This window comes from Cladophialophora yegresii (genome assembly GCF_000585515.1).
Source record: "Cladophialophora yegresii CBS 114405 chromosome Unknown aczIN-supercont1.1, whole genome shotgun sequence".
NCBI lineage: Eukaryota > Fungi > Ascomycota > Eurotiomycetes > Chaetothyriales > Herpotrichiellaceae > Cladophialophora > Cladophialophora yegresii.
The window spans coordinates 1,147,491-1,165,137 of record NW_006913045.1 but is presented as its reverse complement, the minus strand read 5'-3'; the positions used below and the strand labels follow the sequence as shown (position 1 = coordinate 1,165,137).

Sequence of the window (17,647 nt, the reverse complement as noted above, 5' to 3'; positions counted from 1 at the left end):
TCGCTAATAGGCCGTGCTCGCGACCCTGGGTCAGACATTCTGGTCACTCTTACAACGCCAGGCTGTGGTTACGGGTGCGAGGTGGCCAGTCGCCACCACCATGACCACCACCACCACCGTGCTTATTGCTTATTGTCCACATCGGACTCGCCTGCCAAACCATGCTCTTGACGAGATACCTCAGGCTCGCCGTACAACCAGGCACGGTCATTTCAAGGCCTTACGCGCGCGTGAGCATTCGGGCAGACTTTCAGGTTCCCACAACACTACTAATTTGGCCCCACTGGAGTTGACTTATGGTGAGTTATGTAAGTAAGCACTGCTGACCGTGGCTGAGGGCAGCTCCGCTCTCCATAGGCATGGGATATTGGCCGATGCTGTTGGCCAGTCATAGGCACTAATACTGGTTACCCAGGTCCTGCTCCGCGATTCGGTCCTCAAGCCCTCACCACAGTCCAGCGCGTAACGAGGTACCTGAATTTTTGTTTACCAGGCTGAGCAAAATACTCCTTTATTATCCTCACAAGCAACTCCCCTGGATCTCCAGCTAGGTACGCTCATATCGGGTTACGTTCGACGCACGATCGCGGGTCAGACTCCGCCTGAGCTCACTTGGAAGACCTTTTTTCCCAGCGGTGTTGTGCTCTGAGCGATCAACCCTGATCGCTGGCTACCGAACCAAACAACCGCCTGGCCCCCCTCCAACATTATCTTCAAACGGCCATCCGTCATCTTTAGTCTTGGTCTGTTGCGGTTCACTCTCGCATTTTACCCAAACCTGGCGTGGCAACAGGTCCCTTAGCTCTCGCGAGCCCCATCTCCATCCGCAGCTCTCGACAGCTCTGAGGCCTTCAAATAGGATCAATTGCTCTGGGACCATAGTTATGAGTAAACACACGAGGACTGTAGGGCTGCGCTAGGGATAGCGTGACTCTGCCGAAGAGTTTATCTGTCGAGGGTACTCCGTACCCGTGTCGGACTCGTGGCATCAGCAGCCCATCTCTCCCTCCCCTCAAAAGACCCGGTCATCAGCATCTCTCGTCTGTGCCTTCAACGTGCCGTGCCTAAAGGCAGTTTGGATTTCCCTATCGGCCAATCATTGAATATTGTCATCACACAGACCTGCCTTGATCACGTTAGGGTGGACCATTCACTCGTCGGCATAAATCCCAGGACCTATTCCGAGATATTATTTAGCGGAGCGGGCCCGTTGTCGTCCAGAGTCTTTGACCGCCCACTCTCCGCTCGTCTACCAGCCTGAGACTGTCAATCGTGATCTGACCGTCAAGAGGAACTTGCAACATCTGTCGAGCTTGCTCCGGCAGGCTCGGCTGTATTCTCAGTCAATATTGCGACCCGAAATTCCTGCCAGCCAACCCCATCCATCTTGTCGGCCTCGCCCTCGACGTCGGAGCGTTCATCCAGTCAAGCCCAGAGCGCGGCATATAGCGAGAGTCGAGTCTCGACCGCAGGTGGTCGAGGAAGTGCTCGCGCCGGCACTTATCAGGTTGCACGGGAGCACTCCAGATCACGAATACCGGCTACCACCATCTTGCGGTCGCTCCAGGACGAGACTCAGCAGATCGAACACTTTCCGTATCAAGATCACCCATACTCCTGGGCGACAACTTTACCACAATCACAGCAACCGCTGGCTCCATCAGACGTGCAACTGCGAGCAGTGCCTCAGTACACGCTCCAGCGGCCCGGGTTTGTGATGCCTTGAGATATCTTACGCAGCGTGATAGACTAACTAGACCACTAGAATGGCCACTCAGGTCCTGCCTATGCCGCCGTCGCAGTACAATCCAAACCACATGGCCTATGGAAGCGATATGCTGAGTCCTTTCCCAAGTATGTACGCGAGATTGTCCTTTCCTCGCTACCCGCTGATATAGGAGTAGATTTTGACAGTTTCTCAACAGGGAGCCCTGCCTACACCTCCGCTCCACCCTCACAATCGCTTTTGATGGTATCAACTCCCTCAGCCAACTCAGAGATATCGTATCGAAGGCGCTCATCTCCCTCGCCCCAGACAGCCGTGAGCGCACCCGCGATCCGGGACCGCACTCCCATCCGCCACCATAGACCCAGCCTCTCCCGCAACCCCAGCCACAGCCGGAGCGATGCGCTGTTTGCGTTTGCCAACGAACAGAATCAGTTGCACCAAACGCAATCACTACCATCGATCACCGCGATGCCGTCACACAGTGGCTCAGCGATGCCACAGATGTTCAACATGCCTGGGTACAACATGACACCGCCCATGACGAGTTTACCCCTCCAAGGAGGTTATTTCAGCACCCCGGTTCCGCCACAAGCTACACACCAAGATAGCTCGAATGAGTTCTCTCTTTCCCACCACGATAGCAAACCACATGGTTTCTACCCTGTCGGTCGCACAGCTTCGCACGCCTCAGCGATGAGCCTCCCTCCACCAGACTCACCTAACGCTTTGTACATGCACGGCCAGCCGCAGCATAGTCAGCAACCGCTGCCGTCCATCGCCATGACCATGCAGCCATTCCCACCAGTTCCGCTAACCTTGGAGTCGTCGCCAGCAGAGATTGAGATTATGCCATCCAGGCCGAAACCGCAGTGCTGGGATCACGGGTGTAACGGCCGCCAGTTTTCGACGTTTTCCAACCTCTTGCGCCATCAGAGAGAAAAGAGTGGCAGCGCAGTCAAAGCGATTTGCCCCCACTGCGGGACCGAGTTTACAAGAACCACCGCGCGGAACGGTCACATGTCAGGGGGCAAGTGCAAAGGCAGGCCCGAGAGCGATGGGCTGAACGAGACCCAAAACGAGGCTTAAAATGCAACTGGGTTTGCCGGCCCGTTGTTACGATGACATGATTCCGATCACGCCCGAGCGGGGTGACTACCACGACGAAATCACCAGGGAATATCACTTATTTCAGGTTGGCGTTGGTGGTGGCAATGGTGTAGGGGTATGGCTGCACGACCGACTACGCCCTTTTCATTCGCGGTGCTTGCACTGCTTTCCTGCAGAGGTCATAAAGGCGTGACGGCTGCGCAATCGGTCTCCGGAAGGACAGAAAGATTTGATGTATCTTGCCCCACGGTTGCAAAGATCCAGGGTCACTTACAGTTTCGCTTACTGGCTGCAATGCTACATCGTATAAACTTAGCAAGCGGACCCGATTCTTGGTTCAAACGGAGACAACAAAGCATTCCGATCGGTCACCCAAACCTTACGCGTCTGATCGCAGACGGTGTTGGTATCAGCGACAGGTTCCAGGACGCCTCACGTATACAGTCCTACCCAAGTCTCTAGAACGATCAAGAGTTCAATGTGGACGCCAGCGTTTCTAACATGAGATCGGACACAGGCAGAGCGCGAAGCACGGTTCGCACAATTAGAGCAGCTACGTTCGTTCACTAGTCCAGCGCTGTCCTGACATATCGGCATGGCCCGTGGGCTGAGGCTTGAATCAAGCAGCAACGTGCAGCCCGCTTGAGCAGCAGATCATGCTGTGCTGTGTGCAGTAACGGCACAATTTGGCCGATGGGAAACACTTCGCATGGCTTGACGTCTTACTTTTGGTCAAGCTTCTTGCAAGGACGAGTCTGCAGGATTGTCGGCGAGGTAGGGAACTCGAGGGCATGAAAACCGCATGCCAGCGCAAAATGGAATATGCTCATGGACTGCCGAACCGACACTTCAGAGCCACGGCCAGGTGCAGGAGAGAATTGGTCCAGATTTGTCAGCTTCGTGCTCGAGATGGGAAGTCGTCTGCTTGATACTTAGCTGGCCTGGCGCCTCTGCCTCGGTGGTTCCTGAACTGCCGGAGCCGGTTGGCCCTTCTTGCGAGAGACTAACTGGAAAGCAGTAATGAGTGGGCCGGCAGGGGAACTGTGGCCCCCAGAACACGGCGAGGCTGACACCGCGGGGCGCTAACGCCTGTGTCCTCGAAATCCTCGCTGCGTGCACCGTCTCAGTGCCGGGAGCCTCACACTGTGACTGGAAGAGTGACATTTCGGCCCCAGATCAACCAGGAACGGGGATCGGCGAGCAGAGCTGGAAGCTCCCGAATGGTCACTGCTCTTGGTGCGAGGCATGACGCGGCGGCAGCATCCCTGCCACTGAAAACCCAATCTAGGTATCGCTCTCGCTTGGATATGTAAGCTGCCGTCGTCATCTTGGTGGTTTCCCGAGTCGCAGTGGTACCGCGAGGCCACTGTTGCCTCTGCCCGGTACTCCGTACATATCCGTCTCCTCGACATGTCACTATACGATACATCCATCTTGCTCTATGTACTTACGCTCCAGAAATCGTCTTATTTCAGCCCTCGAAAGTTGAGCCGCATGCAGCCACCCTGACTTCCTTGTCTCCAGAACGCAACTAGACTTCCTTTGCCGGAACCTGATAGCCCTATTGAGAGCCTGGATGCCCACTCCGGCGCTGAAGTGTCAAAGGGAGACCTTTTCCCAGGTGGCTGCTTCTCTCGTGCTCTACTGCTTCTCTCACAGACCGATACTGCTGCTTCAATGGCCATCAGATTTCGTGGCGGCGAACACAGTACAACTTGCCTGCTGTGAATCGCCCCGCTGGTGGCGGTCTTTCCTCTCGCCCCCCTCCCAGGAACAAATAATATACCGGACATCTCTTTTCCTTCTGCGGTTAGGGCAAGGGGGATATCTCTCACTCAGCGGATACCACGCGGGCAAAGACGCCGCCCCGCAGGGATCTGTTCCTCAGCCCGTGAAGATGGACAGGTGCCTCTGTGTCGGTCGCTATTTATGGAGCTGCCGACATGTATATCTCAGGTTACCTGCTGGTGTGGTTACGTTTTGGGACATGATGCGATAGGAAATCTGCCTCTCCGTCGCGTCATGTCTGCTTTGACGAAGCTCGGGCTGCCACATCTTTGCAGACATCCATGTCAGCTGCCACACTTCCCATCCTTTGACATGGAACCTACGGAAGGACTCCACGTTATGGTCGTGTCCGTGCGACCTCTGACAGCAACCTGATGATCAGTGGGGATGGGCTCTATCGCGAAACCCCCACGTCTCCCTCTGCTGGCCGTTGTGCATACTGCCTGCAATTTCCCCCAGAGCAAGAAGCGGCGAGGTTGACCGCTGTGGCGTGTGCCTAATGCAACGCTCGAGAAGTCCCTGGCTAAAATGCACCGCTCTCAGCCCTGCACCGCCCCTTTGGTCGGGAAGCAAGAGCCTTGCCTCTGTTAATGATCCTACGGAGCCTGCGCCACAGGTGAATATGGCAGTTCAGAGCCCATCATCCAGGAGCGACCTGGAGAAGGAGCAGCCACGCCCACGAAACGGGCGCACAACACGGCTTTGTGTTAGGCCATCCCTATCGTTTCGAGTAAGTCTGATTTCCTACGGGAGTGCTAGTCCCTCAGCTATGACTATGTATGCTGCCCGTGCTCGTTGGCGTGTCTGCCTCGGATGGCACATGGCAGGGACAGGAAGGGGAAGGCATGCCTACCACATGAGCTCTCGCTTGTATGGAAGGACACATCCGAAAGGCGCTACCCATGATGTCTTGAGATCTGGCTGACTCGTCAGGAGCATCCGAGAAGATTGACATGACATGTTTTCTGGTGGATGTGTTTCTGCAAAAATGTCGCCACCCTGCCAGGAGGAGGGATGATCTCCACGGCTCCTACTTATGCTACTGCTACTCTCGCTGCTGCCGTCCAGCCAATGCACAGAAAGCCGAAAGTACTTCCCACAGGCCGCCATTCCACGCAAAAGTCTTGTCCAACCTCAAGAACTCCTTAGCTATTAGTGACTGCACGCCGAGCTCGTTGCCGTGTGCCCTCGGGACCCAGCGTCAAGCGCCCGCACAGGGTGTCATAATGTCCTCTTGACCAGATGACACTCACGTCTTAGCAACCACGGCGTCATCTTTCGCAACCACATCTGCAAATCATACCTTCTGAACAGCTTCCCCCGTCAACTTTGTGCTCCTCAGTCACCGTCACCGTCACCGTCAACACTGACTGCATCCTGCGTCTTTGCCACCCTCGAACCACATACTCACACTATCGGAGCACGAGCGCTGCAGAAACAACATGCTTCTGGCTTGTCTCTTTCGATTTACTTTCGCAAAGCCTACACCTCCGAGAGAACCAGTCGAGCAACGCGTAGGGTGACGTTTGCAGAAAAGGTGGTACGAGAGACCTGGTAGAGGGGGAGGTACCACTTGAGAACACATGGAATGAAACAGAGGTAAGCTCGGCCAGGGGACCTTTGCGGTCGGTCACGGCTGGGCCATGGACCCGGGCAACGTCCAGGCGGCTTTCCGTTCGCACACAGGGCGAAGGGTTTTCTCAAGCTTAGACGAGGGCGAGGCCAGACGAGCACGCCCACAACGACCTCCATGGCACTTGCACGAACAACCTCTATCGTTATGGGACGTCGCCGAAATGCGGCGTTATGTTCCCATCGCCCTTGTCGTGGTATACTCATACAGAACGACATTAGAACAAACCGCATGTCCCCTGACTCTGCCGTGCCATTCACCCAGCCGTGGTCAACGCCGGGTGGCACCTGTTCTCGGGCATATCCCGAACGATCTATGTCCGTTATACCACTTGAACAGCACCCTTACCCTTACCCGTCTAGGCAGCCAAATGAAATTCCCGAAACAGCATGTGCTGAGCTGTGGTGCAGCTAGATCCAGCACTCCCTCGTGCCGGGTTTGCACTGTATATAGTACTCGTCTCAGCATCTCAATATGGACATCATAGTGTCCATTCGCGACGCACACTCTGGGTGCGGCTCAAATATCCATCTCGTTCTCACGTGGCGTAGCGTAAGCCGCCACAATTCGGCACTACCGCTCAGCACCCAGTCGGCAATCAACCTCCGAATGGCACCAGTACAGCAGGCCACATCCGCTGAGGCATACTCCGTACTGCGTACACCCAGACAAAAGACATTTGACTCAGCAGATCTCCATATCCATATCCTGCACCGGGAGGCAGCCGGAGCGCCAACCCCGTGGACCTTGAGCTCGCATACACGCTAGTGCAGACAGATCCTCGCCTCGATGGTTCGAGCACCTGTCAAACCGGACTTCACTTTGTAATCAACCCTCCAGCCCCAGCGGAGGTTGACCGCCTCTATCGGACACCTGGATTCGCACGTAGCGAGCAAGCACCGCCCGAGAAAGTCTCTTTGGTGGATGTCGAAGCGTAAAGGTCGTCATCTGTGCGACGATGCGTATCACCGTGTGTGTACACCATCGCGTTGTGGAGATTGTCAGGCCAGAAGCAGACCCTCATCATGTGCTGTGTACACACGGCTACAAGTCTACCAGTCGTCACGGAGGGTCTATCTCCACCATGTCATAGCCGTCATTTCTAGCGCCGGCCCAAGCGGAGCGGCAAAATCTCCAAACTACTTTACAGACGGTGAGCTAGCACGAGGAATGCAAAGGCCACTCAGTCAGCTGTGCCCGAAGGAGAAAAGGCGTCTGAATTCGGGCGTGGCGGGACGGAGTAAACGAGGCGAAATGCTGGTGGACGCCGGCCAAAGCGGACGGGAAGGCAAGTGTAAACGACGCGATGTCCTGAAAGAGCTCGACTGAGTACAGTAATTACTCCGTACGGTGGCACGGGTGGCACGGACAAGGAGTCAGTCACGGTAGGACGGAGTACGGAGGACGGAGTACAAGATAGGTATGTCTTCTGTATGTACCTACGTCCAAGTAGTAACGGACTAATTACGGAGTACTTGCCCAGTACTGTACTTGGTATGCGGTTATCGCTCCATGCTCTGGACGCACGTCAGTTTGCTTGCTTACCTGTACGGAGAAGTCATTGATACAGTAGTGCGGAGCCCCTTTACTACACAGTGAGTGGTTAGCTCTTTGCCACCCACTAGTTACGAAGTACTGCTCACCTATGTAGTACATACCCAACTGCAAAACCACGGCGGCCCTGCAGGGAAGTAAGTTACTTGGCCTGCGGACGGAAATACGCAATACGCCCTCCTCGCCACTCAGCACGTACCTGCCAGCTACTAAGTAGTTACGTACTATGTTGCCAGACTCTGTAGACAGACAGAACAGACAGACAGACAGACAGACAGACACAAACAAATAAGTTCAACGAGACCTCGAAAACTCGGCCAAGACGGATCAAGACATTTCTGTTGTGTTGGTGCAAGCCGTAAGTATGGCAATTCGATGGCAATGCCAGCGCCCTGATATCGTCCAGATTACGTACTTCCACAAAGCACCGTATTGTCTTGCCGTCCTGCTGTGCTCCGTGTTCGCAACCTCATCCCTACTCTACCTATCCCGCAGCATCAAAATCGACATCAGTAACATTGTCCGGTCCATCTCTTTCCGTAATGTCATATCCCCTCCCGTCCCGGCCCGTCCGATTGAGAACCCGTCAGAATAAGCATATGGGTCCGACACTTTTTTGTTCCCTGACTTTGACCCCTGACGCCTTTTCTCATATGCGTGCGCCTCCGAACTCAACCTTTCATATCATTATAACCGCCCGTGCCGGGCCTTGAAAATCGAAATCTTGTCGTCGTAGAATAGAATCTCCCGCAACCGCCACGTTGGTTTGTGTGAACTCGACCGGCTGCCATCTCCGAATTGACTGCCTTCACCGTCGTCGCTCAGGTCATCTGCTTCGTCTGAAAGGGCGTCAAAGTCACTATCCTCATTCCCATCGGCGTTGTCGCCTGCTTCGTCGTCGTGAGAGTCGTCATGGTGATGATCTGCCGCTACATTGTGCGCATTATCAATGTGATTGTGCGCCATACCGTCGGCATCAGGGCCAAGATCATCTGCTGAAAAATCGCCGCCGGACGAGGCAGAGCCTTTTCGGGGAGTAACGTGCTCGAGGATTTCGAAACACTGCCCTTGAATGCCCAGGTAGCAGAGCTCGAGCTCGGGCCGCAGGGCAACGATATCCAGGACCTGTAGAGCCGCTTCACGGGAGTGCACTGTCCCGTTCACGTGCTCGGCGATGTGTGAGATATGCAGTGACCTCAAGGTGGTGGCGCTGGGAAGTCGTCTCAAGAAGTAGTGCCAGTCTTTGTAATCGATCGACATGCTGAGTTCGCGCAACCTCATCTTGCCGCTGGTGATGCAAGTAAGCAGGTCGCGGTTGAAGACCCATCTCCTCCAGTTCGTGTTTGGTCGGTCCGAGTCTTCTGTTCTGAACGTGCTATCGATGAGGAGTTTCGTCAGGCTGGACCGATGCCGTCGCACTGCGCCCTTGTATATCATGTCGATTGAGACGGGGGACTTGTAGGCCGTGTTTTCTTGCAGGAACAGCCATTCCAGGCTGTCTGGGACGAGGGCGTCTTTGATGAATGCGATCAGCGACGGAGACACCATGTCGGTGTGCAGTCTCTTCAGCTTGAGGCCATAATCGGCTGCGGAAGGGGCGGGAGTGCTTGGGGTGCTGGTCTGTGAACGCAGCACCATGCTTGACATCCCGTTTGACGCGGTCCTATATGGTGTGGATGAGACTCGTCGACGGCTGGATGGAGTAAAGCGTTTGCGAAGTGCCTTCCACAACTGCTCATGGTTTCGACAACCGAGGAGAGTCAGAGTTGTCAAACGCGACCAGTCGAGTGCCTTGGAAAGGACTGCTATGGACAAGTACACCCGCTCGAGTTCGAGAGTTTCTAACATCAGCTTCCGCGTTGAACGACCTTCTTTATTCGAGTCTAAGAATGAGTCACTGCTGTGGCTGGGATGATCCTGCCTGGTGGTATTCGACAAGTTGGTGGAAGTCCGTTGTTTGGGGGTGGGGGCAGGAATCATGTCTAGCTCGTCATCATGAATGGTGTAGACAGACATTAGAACACCTAACTGATTGATTTCCGTGGCAGGGACTAGCTCTTCGGCATCGTCCTCTCTTTCCGGTTCTCGAGTACCCTCGACAATCACATCTTCCACGAGAGGATCCCGGTGTTGCTCGACGTTTGAAGATGACTGATTCTGTTTGTGGTATGAAAAGGCATCGCAGAACCGATGAACTAAAATTCCCAACAAACCACCAGGCCTTGGAGTCTGATCACTCATCCCAGGGATAAGAGGAGGTAAGACAGGTGATCGTTCCTCGGAAGGTCGTGCCCACATGTCGTATTGTGCATGGGACGCCACACCCACTCTGAGTTCGGCCAGCCTGTCAAGAGATCTGTCTATGAGCACACTCATCTCTTCCGCATAAGGCAGTTCGTCGATGTCAAGCACGCTCAGGCTCTTCAGCGGTGGCAGGATAGAGAAGGTCGGGAACTCGACGCGCGGATAAGGTGGAATTTGGAAGAGCGAGGTTGCAGATCCAGCAAGGATGGAAGGCAGATTGGCATTTTGTGAACCGGGGAGCGCACCTGGTGGTGGAGGGGAAGCCAAAGGGCCTTGGTCTTGATTGTCGTGCCAGCGGACCCAGACACGTTCCAGGCGGCATGCTTGGCCGTCGTGGCGATTTCCGAGCGAGGCCAGAGCCATCCAGACATCTCGGAGGACGCCTGTGGGCATGTCCCATATGAACGTCTCGAGATTTCGCATTCTACCGACTGCGAGTGCAACCAAGGTACCGAGCATTTTCCCACCTTCTTTCGTGATGAGGTATTCTTGGACCCAGTCAGCGGGTCCGTTACCCAGACTGAATTTCCGCGTGAATTGTGCGAAATGATTGCCTCGCCGGATGTTCTTGGACATTGTTGCCGGCTGGTGCTGGGGTGGTTGGTTATGGTGGCCGCATTGCTGGCACTGGTGTGGTTGTTGAGACTGGTACGGGGCTTCGCCAAAGACATCTTGAGCCATTACCAACGTCGCCAGCCCATAAGTCAAAGCGTCCACGCCCATGCGGCTCTCAAAAGTAGCATTTGCATCGGGCCAGACAATATCAAAGCGCGCATAGATGTGGGGAATGACCAGTGCGTGGAGGGTCGAATGAGTCAAAGCGAGGGATGTCAGGTCGTTCGTGTGTGTGAGCTCTTTGAGGATCACTTGAAGTATGTCAATCGGCAGGTCGAGGAGGCGGAGAGGTTCCTTGTGAGCCGTGATCATATCCCATTCCTGCTTCTTTCCCTGCAAATGCTTCTCCAATAGGTCTTCGGTTCCTGCGACCCTCAGATGCTCCGAGGCCTCTTCAACCTCCACCGGTGCTTCCATTTTACAATCCCGGCCGATATTACAGACAGTCGACAAGGGCGCAGTGGGCGCTTGATCAAAGGCCCAGAGCATGAGCCCTGAGCCGAGTAGACCTTCTTCAGCTGGACATAAGTGTCACTGAATCGTGAGATGCGAATTCACAGTCTGGGTTGACAGCTGAACCTAACGATTGTTGGTAGGAGGACGAGACAGGTTTGAGGTCGTACAGAATGGAAGGTCCCAAGCGCAGGCAGTCTGAGTTTGGGCTTGACTGAAGTGGTGGGTTGGACTGCACATCGGACTGTTGTCAAGCAGTGCTGAGCGGAGTGTGGTCGAGATGCGCCGTCTGCGCAGTTGGTTCTCGAAATCAGTTGGCTGGGGTGCCGGTCAGGGTCACCAGCCTAGGGCCCGGTTAAGCTTAGCATCTGATGCGCCGACACCCTCCACTCCACGAGTGTCTTCGTCTCTTCACTGCTCGTCCCGCACTTTGCCCACATAGGCTGGTGAGTGACAGGCACAGGCTGCAGGGCAGGCCATACACGGCCACTCGCTTTGTCCTGAAGGTTTCGTTGCGCGGTGGATATTATGCAGATCTGGCCACTCCCTCGGTAGGACAATATAACCAGGACAAGGCACGTTCGATTCCCTTCAGATGGCCATCTTCCTGACAAACACACAGTGGCGGGGAAATGATTAGATCAGTATCAGTACGGAGCATATGGCACGTTGGCTGTTTTCTCGTGGTATAATGGCTTGTGGTTTTCGGACTTGAAATCTGATTTTAGCCAGTGTACGGAGTAATTCTGGTGGCGTTCAAGATGGGAAAAATGCAATGCTTTGTCTCAAGCCAGCTTGCCTATATGATTACTACGACGACAACAGAGGATTGTCAGGTTCCATTTTAGCTACATCAAGAGACGGGGCATGAGAAGCAAACCTGCTATGTCCCTATTGTTTTGATCCTACTAAATCTATGCGTGGTTTTTTTTCCCTGTCTGCTTTGTTCCTTCCCCGCAACAAATTTTGTCGTACTTCCCACCTCACCTCATAAACGTCACTTGTAGCTCACTTTCTATTCAGCCGTCCCTCATGTGCAATTATCATCCTTCTCATCCTGCCTGTCGCCCTCGAGAGGAGTGAAATATCCCAATCTTCTTTCCTCCTGCGCTATCAGGACATCTGCTCGCGAAGCCAGCCCAGGTCCAGCTGCGTAGTCTTTTCGTGTCCGCCCACAGCGGCCGGCGCCCAACTGCCCCTCACTTTCCCTGCTGAAAGCACGCGCTTCCACTTCTTCCACGTAATCGCAGCTATTACACTGCTTTACGATGTCCTTGGACGCGTTCCCTGACGAGGTCATCGTCAAGATCTGTACCCACCTGGATTTCCAGAGCAATGCGAACCTGCGGCGGAGCAGCAAGCGCATGGCACAGGCGGGAGCCGAAGCGCTAGTCAACAGAGTTCGCTTCCACTGCGCCGAGAAGTCGCTCAAACGTTTCCATGCCATTGCCCACGACGCTGTCCTCTGCAAATATGTCGACACCGTTGTATTCGAAGCCAATCTCCTAGCTAATATACCTTGCGTCCATACCTTCCAAGCTCATTATCATCTTGATGATCATGAGAGACCTCGGCCACCTCGTCACGATGCTTCCCCTCGTGAGAAGAGATTATACGAGCGCAACGTCGCCAAATTCAATCTGGCAATTGAGAAGAAATACGAACGCTATCTGGCTCTTTACAACACGCAGCAGGAGTTCCTCTCGTCTCCCATCTGCACAGAGATGATAGAACCAAGCATGCTCTGCTTCCCGCGCCTGACCAAAGTTGTTCTCTCCACTGTTGGCCGTTGCAAGCATGTTCTCTCTGGCAGATTCATGGAGTCATTCGCTCCCGACGTAACGATGCCGATCGAACCGGATAGCAAGCATACCAAAGATCAGCTCCGACATCTTCTGTTTCCCAGTGGCCGGCCATTGACCAGTCTTCAAGCTCTGGTAGTTCGCGTCCTGACGCCGAAATTTTTCACGGGTTCCATCCCGAGTGATATGCTGTGCCTCGCATTTCAAAATCTCAGAGTCATCAACCTTGATTTCCGTCTCGAGAAGGAAGATAGAACTAACCTTCAACGCTCGAGTGTCAGGCAGCAGTATGCAGATTTGAGCAATGGTCTCCTTCGCAATGCGCTCTGCGCAGCAAACGATTTGGAGCAGCTTACCGTTAACTTCGACGACTACGGCTACTACGGGTCTGTTGCTGATCTCGACAAAGTCCTGGGCACCAAGGCGTGGCCCAAGCTTGAGATGCTCAACATTGACTGCATGTCCACGACCGAGGATGAGCTAATGGACCTGCTGAACCGCCAGCCTTCACTGAAAGATCTCCAATTGGGCTTCATGCACCTGCGGGAAGGTGATTGGCCGTCAATCACCACCTCGATGCGAAAGGGATTGAGGCTGGATGACTTTGTCCCAACAGGCATATTTGAAGATTCCGAACAGATGTACCCTATGCATCATCTGGACGGCGACGCCTACACGGAAGACTTCAGCCACATCAGCTTGGGAGAGGCTCTTGGCTTGTGGGTCGTGCATGGAACCGAGTCCTCCGATGGAAAAGAGTACCATCCATTGCTGGATGATAAATTCGCCGATGCAGACGAACTCCGAGACCAGTACGGGCCATTTGTGGAAGACGAAGAGTTCAGCGACTCGGACAGCGATTCAGACAGTGACATGGACTGCGACAGTGACTAGGCGAGACTGGCAGCCCTGTTCTTCCTGGATTTTCTCCACCATCATGTTTGACTACGAGGTTACGAATTTTTCCGACACCATTCTGCACTGTACAGTATTCAGCACTGGCATTTCACGAGCGACGGTCGACTGCAGATACCCTCCGATGGGCGTTTTTGTCCAATATTATCTTCCGACTTCTCGAGGCGACTATGTTCAAGTCAGGGCCAGCGGACTTGCAATTCATTTGATATGGATCAGTGGAGACGAAGTTGCGCTTTGTGTTGTGGATGGAGCCATTAGTTTTGTTCAACTACTTTTTCAATGTATTCATAGCTGGAGTAGAGAGTAGACCGGAAGCTTGTACACTTACATGGCCATTGAAGGACCCCGGTAAATTTGTAACCACAATATCGAACATTTCCAGCCAGGGGGCCAGCCTTACTTCTTCCTTCTGCATTACTCCGTACCTCAGATCTTTTTGCTGACCTGACTATCGGCCAATTCTCGGCATCCGAGACAGTGATCTCATGCATTATTGAAAGCATTGTCCGCCAAAGTGGTTGTGTCCCTGCCGCATGTTGTCTGCCAGCAACCTTCACAAATATGCGTCCATCTCCCCGGCTTCTGGCAGCTCCAGCGACAGCTCCCTTTCGTCCAGGACAACGGGCACCTGCTCTCGCCTTACTCCCGCCCATACCATTGTACCGCCGGCTCCTGCGCATCCACCGCAAGAAGCTCGGGCCGGAAGAGCGCGTCTTTGGAGACACATACCTCAAATCCGAGTTCCGAAGACACAAGGATGTAGAAAACCCTCTGCACATTGTCGGCTTCCTGAGCGAGTGGCAGCAATATGGCCAGCAGCTCGAGGGCGAGGATTGGAAGGAACAAAAGATCGAGCCGGCGCTTCTGGACAGGATGAGTGATCAGCAAGTCGGGCAGATGTATGAACTTATGCTTGCGATTCAGAAGAGAGGGAGGGACAGTGTCGATGAAGAGGAGGAGGGGCCGATCCTGCGGGCGATCGAGGAGGCCACGAAGAGTGGGAGTGACAAGTCTTGAAGCGCGGCCGATGCTTCGAGTCAACCTCCAGACTAAAGTGACAATGACAATGATACGGGAAACGACGGCGTTTGATAGTAGTTGCTGTCACCGATGCCAACGAGGGGAGCTTTCGCCGACAAGTTTATTACTACTGCGGTTGCGATTGCGATTGGCACTGCGTCCGTGCCTCTAGCAATCTAGCATCGAAAAGCTCACTGCCGACTATTTCACGACCTGGTCGCCAGAACCAATACAGCTACATGTTCTATTGCTCGAAGCAACGAAGAAAGTCTCCCTGACCTTCATTCACTCTACCCTCGCCACCATGTGCCAAACCGAGACCTTCAAATCCCACACCTGCCCTCACCAATGGATGACCATCGTCAAACCCTGCGCTCCTAATGCGTCTTTCAAGAATCAATACCACACATACGAGCCGGTGCGAAAGGGACTTACGAAACTTGCACAACCAAAGGCCATCTCGGCGCCCGCAAATTCGTGCCCCAACTGCGACAAGAAAGGTGATTACGATGCCAACATGACCAGGATCATCATTCAGAAACCGTGCGAAGCCGGTAACATGGGCAATGGGTATAACATGACTGACGGGAGGGGAAATGTGTTGCACTCAACCTATGCTTACGGAGGATATGGGCCGCCGTGTGCGAAATATACGGCCGGTGGTGTAACGAGGGCGAGTGTGCCGCGGCGACAGCCACAGCCACAGCATCCCTGGGAACACGATGGATGTTGCAGAGTGATGTGAGCGTTTCGCCCGGGATAAGGGCAATCACGGAAAATGGCGAGGAGGCGACTCGGGCAGTGCGCAGCGAGTCCTACTGTGTACATCTCGAATGGTTCTTGGCGGAGGAAGTTGTCTTCTCTTCCCCGACCGCAGTACATGATAGTGTTTTTTATTTATGCACGATGCCTGGATGCTAAACCAGCGCACAGTCAGTGACACTGCAAAGTGAACGGCGGCGGAATCTTTCCCGCTCCGGCATTCCCACTGGTCTTTCAATGCGGACATGACCATCCACGCCATCTTCTGATTCCAACCTTCCTTTTCCTCTCGCAACCGATCACGCAATCCCCCCACGGGATGGTACAACCAGGAGCAATCAGCCACGCGACTCGTCTCGGGGGACTGACGGCCGAGAAGCGTGCAATCGGAGATGCCCTTCCACCACGCAGATCGCCAGACATGGCGGGGCTATGATGAGGGTGAAGTCAGCCAGCATACTGTACGAGTAGCATTCAGGATATTTGGAGAATTTCATCTCTGGCAGAGCAAGTATGAGAATGTAAATTGAAAATACCCTCTCTTCCTTGAGTTTAACTGCGCGCCTCTAAAAGTTAAGAGAGATTGATCCGTCTTCCTATCCTCCACTGCCCTTAAGACACACTCACTCTTCAGTGACAGGACAGAAACCCAGCACAACCCACTCTGCGACTTCCTGATCTCAACTGTGAGCCAAGTAAGAACTGCTACGCTACGCTCTGCAATACAATGGCGCCCATAGCGGTCGAAACGCCTCACCAACCACCACCGACAGCTCCGTCGAAGACCACCACCGGCGAGCCCGTGGACCGGACGATCTTCCCCGACGGCTTCAAGACCTCGGGCCAACACCCTCCCCTCTACGACAAGCTGTACGCCTACAGCGCGTTCCCGAAGAAAATCACGGGCCCGACGGTCTGGACCGACGAATACACCAACCGGCCCGAAACATGGACGCACGTCTTCTCGCGGGAGGAGATTCAGGAGATGTCGACTGCGGCAGATAATTTCCTGTCCAACAATTTACCACTGACGGGCATCAACCCGGAGAATTTCCCGCTGCCCGGCATGTCCGCCTCGCTCCGGTCGATGCGCGCCGAACTCCTCAACGGCAAAGGATTCATCCTGTACAAGGGCTTCCCCGTGGCCGAGTGGGGCAACCACAAGTGCGCGGTCGCGTACATGGGACTGGGCAGCTACATCGGGTACCCGGTCTCGCAGAACGGGCGGGGCCACATCCTCGGCCACGTCAAGGACCTGGGCGAGGACAGCACGCAGATCGACAAGGTGCGCATCTACCGCACCAACGCGCGCCAGTTCTTCCACGCCGACGACTCGGACGTTGTCGGGTTGCTGTGCATCGCCCGCGCCCAGGAGGGCGGCGAGTCCGACGTCGCCAGCGTCCACCAGGTGTGGAACATCCTGCAGGCCGAACACCCCGATGTGGCGGACCTATTGACGCAGCCCGTGTGGTATTTCGACCGCAAGGGCGAGGTCTCGCGCGGCGAGGAGCCCTACATCCGCACCAGCGTGTTTTACCTCGAAACACCAGCAGCTAACGGGGACGCCGCGCAGAGGGTCTACTGCAAATGGGATCCCTACTACGTGCGGTCGCTCACGCGGTTTTCTGACCAGGGCATCATCCCGCCGTTGTCACCTCAACAAGTCCACGCGCTCGAGACGCTCGAGGCCGTATGCAACCGCGTCAAGCTGCACATGGTGCTCGACGTGGGCGACATCCAGTTTGTGAGTAACAGTCACATCTTGCATGCCAGGACCGCGTACCGGGATTACGGCCCCGACAGCGGCATGCCCAGACGGCATCTCATGAGACTGTGGTTGAGCACGCCCGTCAGTGAGGGCGGGTGGAGGCTGCCGTTCCATGATGCGGACGAGAGGAAGAGGGGCGGGATTCAGGTGGATGATACGCCGCCCGTGGCGAGGTTGGATGCCGATTGAGTGTG

The 17,647-nt window shown here is 54.7% G+C and overlaps 6 protein-coding genes across 6 annotated transcripts; 5 read left to right on the top strand and 1 right to left on the bottom strand.

Annotated features, from left to right (window-relative positions):
• Positions 1 to 1,906: 1,906 nt before the first annotated feature.
• Positions 1,907 to 2,809, top strand: A1O7_00422 (uncharacterized protein; the record flags this gene model as incomplete). The annotated part of the gene is made up of 1 exon (XM_007754463.1): positions 1,907 to 2,809. A coding segment is annotated over one exon (903 nt), but the record flags the coding sequence as incomplete, so codon positions are not given.
• Positions 2,810 to 8,498: 5,689 nt separating this feature from the next.
• On the bottom strand, positions 8,499 to 11,147 carry A1O7_00421 (uncharacterized protein; the record flags this gene model as incomplete). Its single annotated transcript, XM_007754462.1, has 1 exon — positions 8,499 to 11,147. One exon carries the CDS (start codon positions 11,145 to 11,147, stop codon positions 8,499 to 8,501), a length of 2,649 nt encoding a protein of 882 aa, XP_007752652.1.
• Positions 11,148 to 12,451: 1,304 nt separating this feature from the next.
• A1O7_00420 (uncharacterized protein) lies at positions 12,452 to 13,879 on the top strand (the record flags this gene model as incomplete). Its single annotated transcript, XM_007754461.1, has 1 exon — positions 12,452 to 13,879. The coding sequence occupies one exon, from the start codon at positions 12,452 to 12,454 to the stop codon at positions 13,877 to 13,879; it is 1,428 nt and encodes a 475-aa protein (XP_007752651.1).
• A 585-nt stretch (positions 13,880 to 14,464) lies between these two features.
• Positions 14,465 to 14,920, top strand: A1O7_00419 (uncharacterized protein; the record flags this gene model as incomplete). The annotated part of the gene is made up of 1 exon (XM_007754460.1): positions 14,465 to 14,920. One exon carries the CDS (start codon positions 14,465 to 14,467, stop codon positions 14,918 to 14,920), a length of 456 nt encoding a protein of 151 aa, XP_007752650.1.
• A 307-nt stretch (positions 14,921 to 15,227) lies between these two features.
• A1O7_00418 (uncharacterized protein) lies at positions 15,228 to 15,527 on the top strand (the record flags this gene model as incomplete). The annotated part of the gene is made up of 1 exon (XM_007754459.1): positions 15,228 to 15,527. A coding segment is annotated over one exon (300 nt), but the record flags the coding sequence as incomplete, so codon positions are not given.
• Positions 15,528 to 16,412: 885 nt separating this feature from the next.
• A1O7_00417 (uncharacterized protein) lies at positions 16,413 to 17,642 on the top strand (the record flags this gene model as incomplete). The annotated part of the gene is made up of 1 exon (XM_007754458.1): positions 16,413 to 17,642. One exon carries the CDS (start codon positions 16,413 to 16,415, stop codon positions 17,640 to 17,642), a length of 1,230 nt encoding a protein of 409 aa, XP_007752648.1.
• Positions 17,643 to 17,647: the final 5 nt, after the last annotated feature.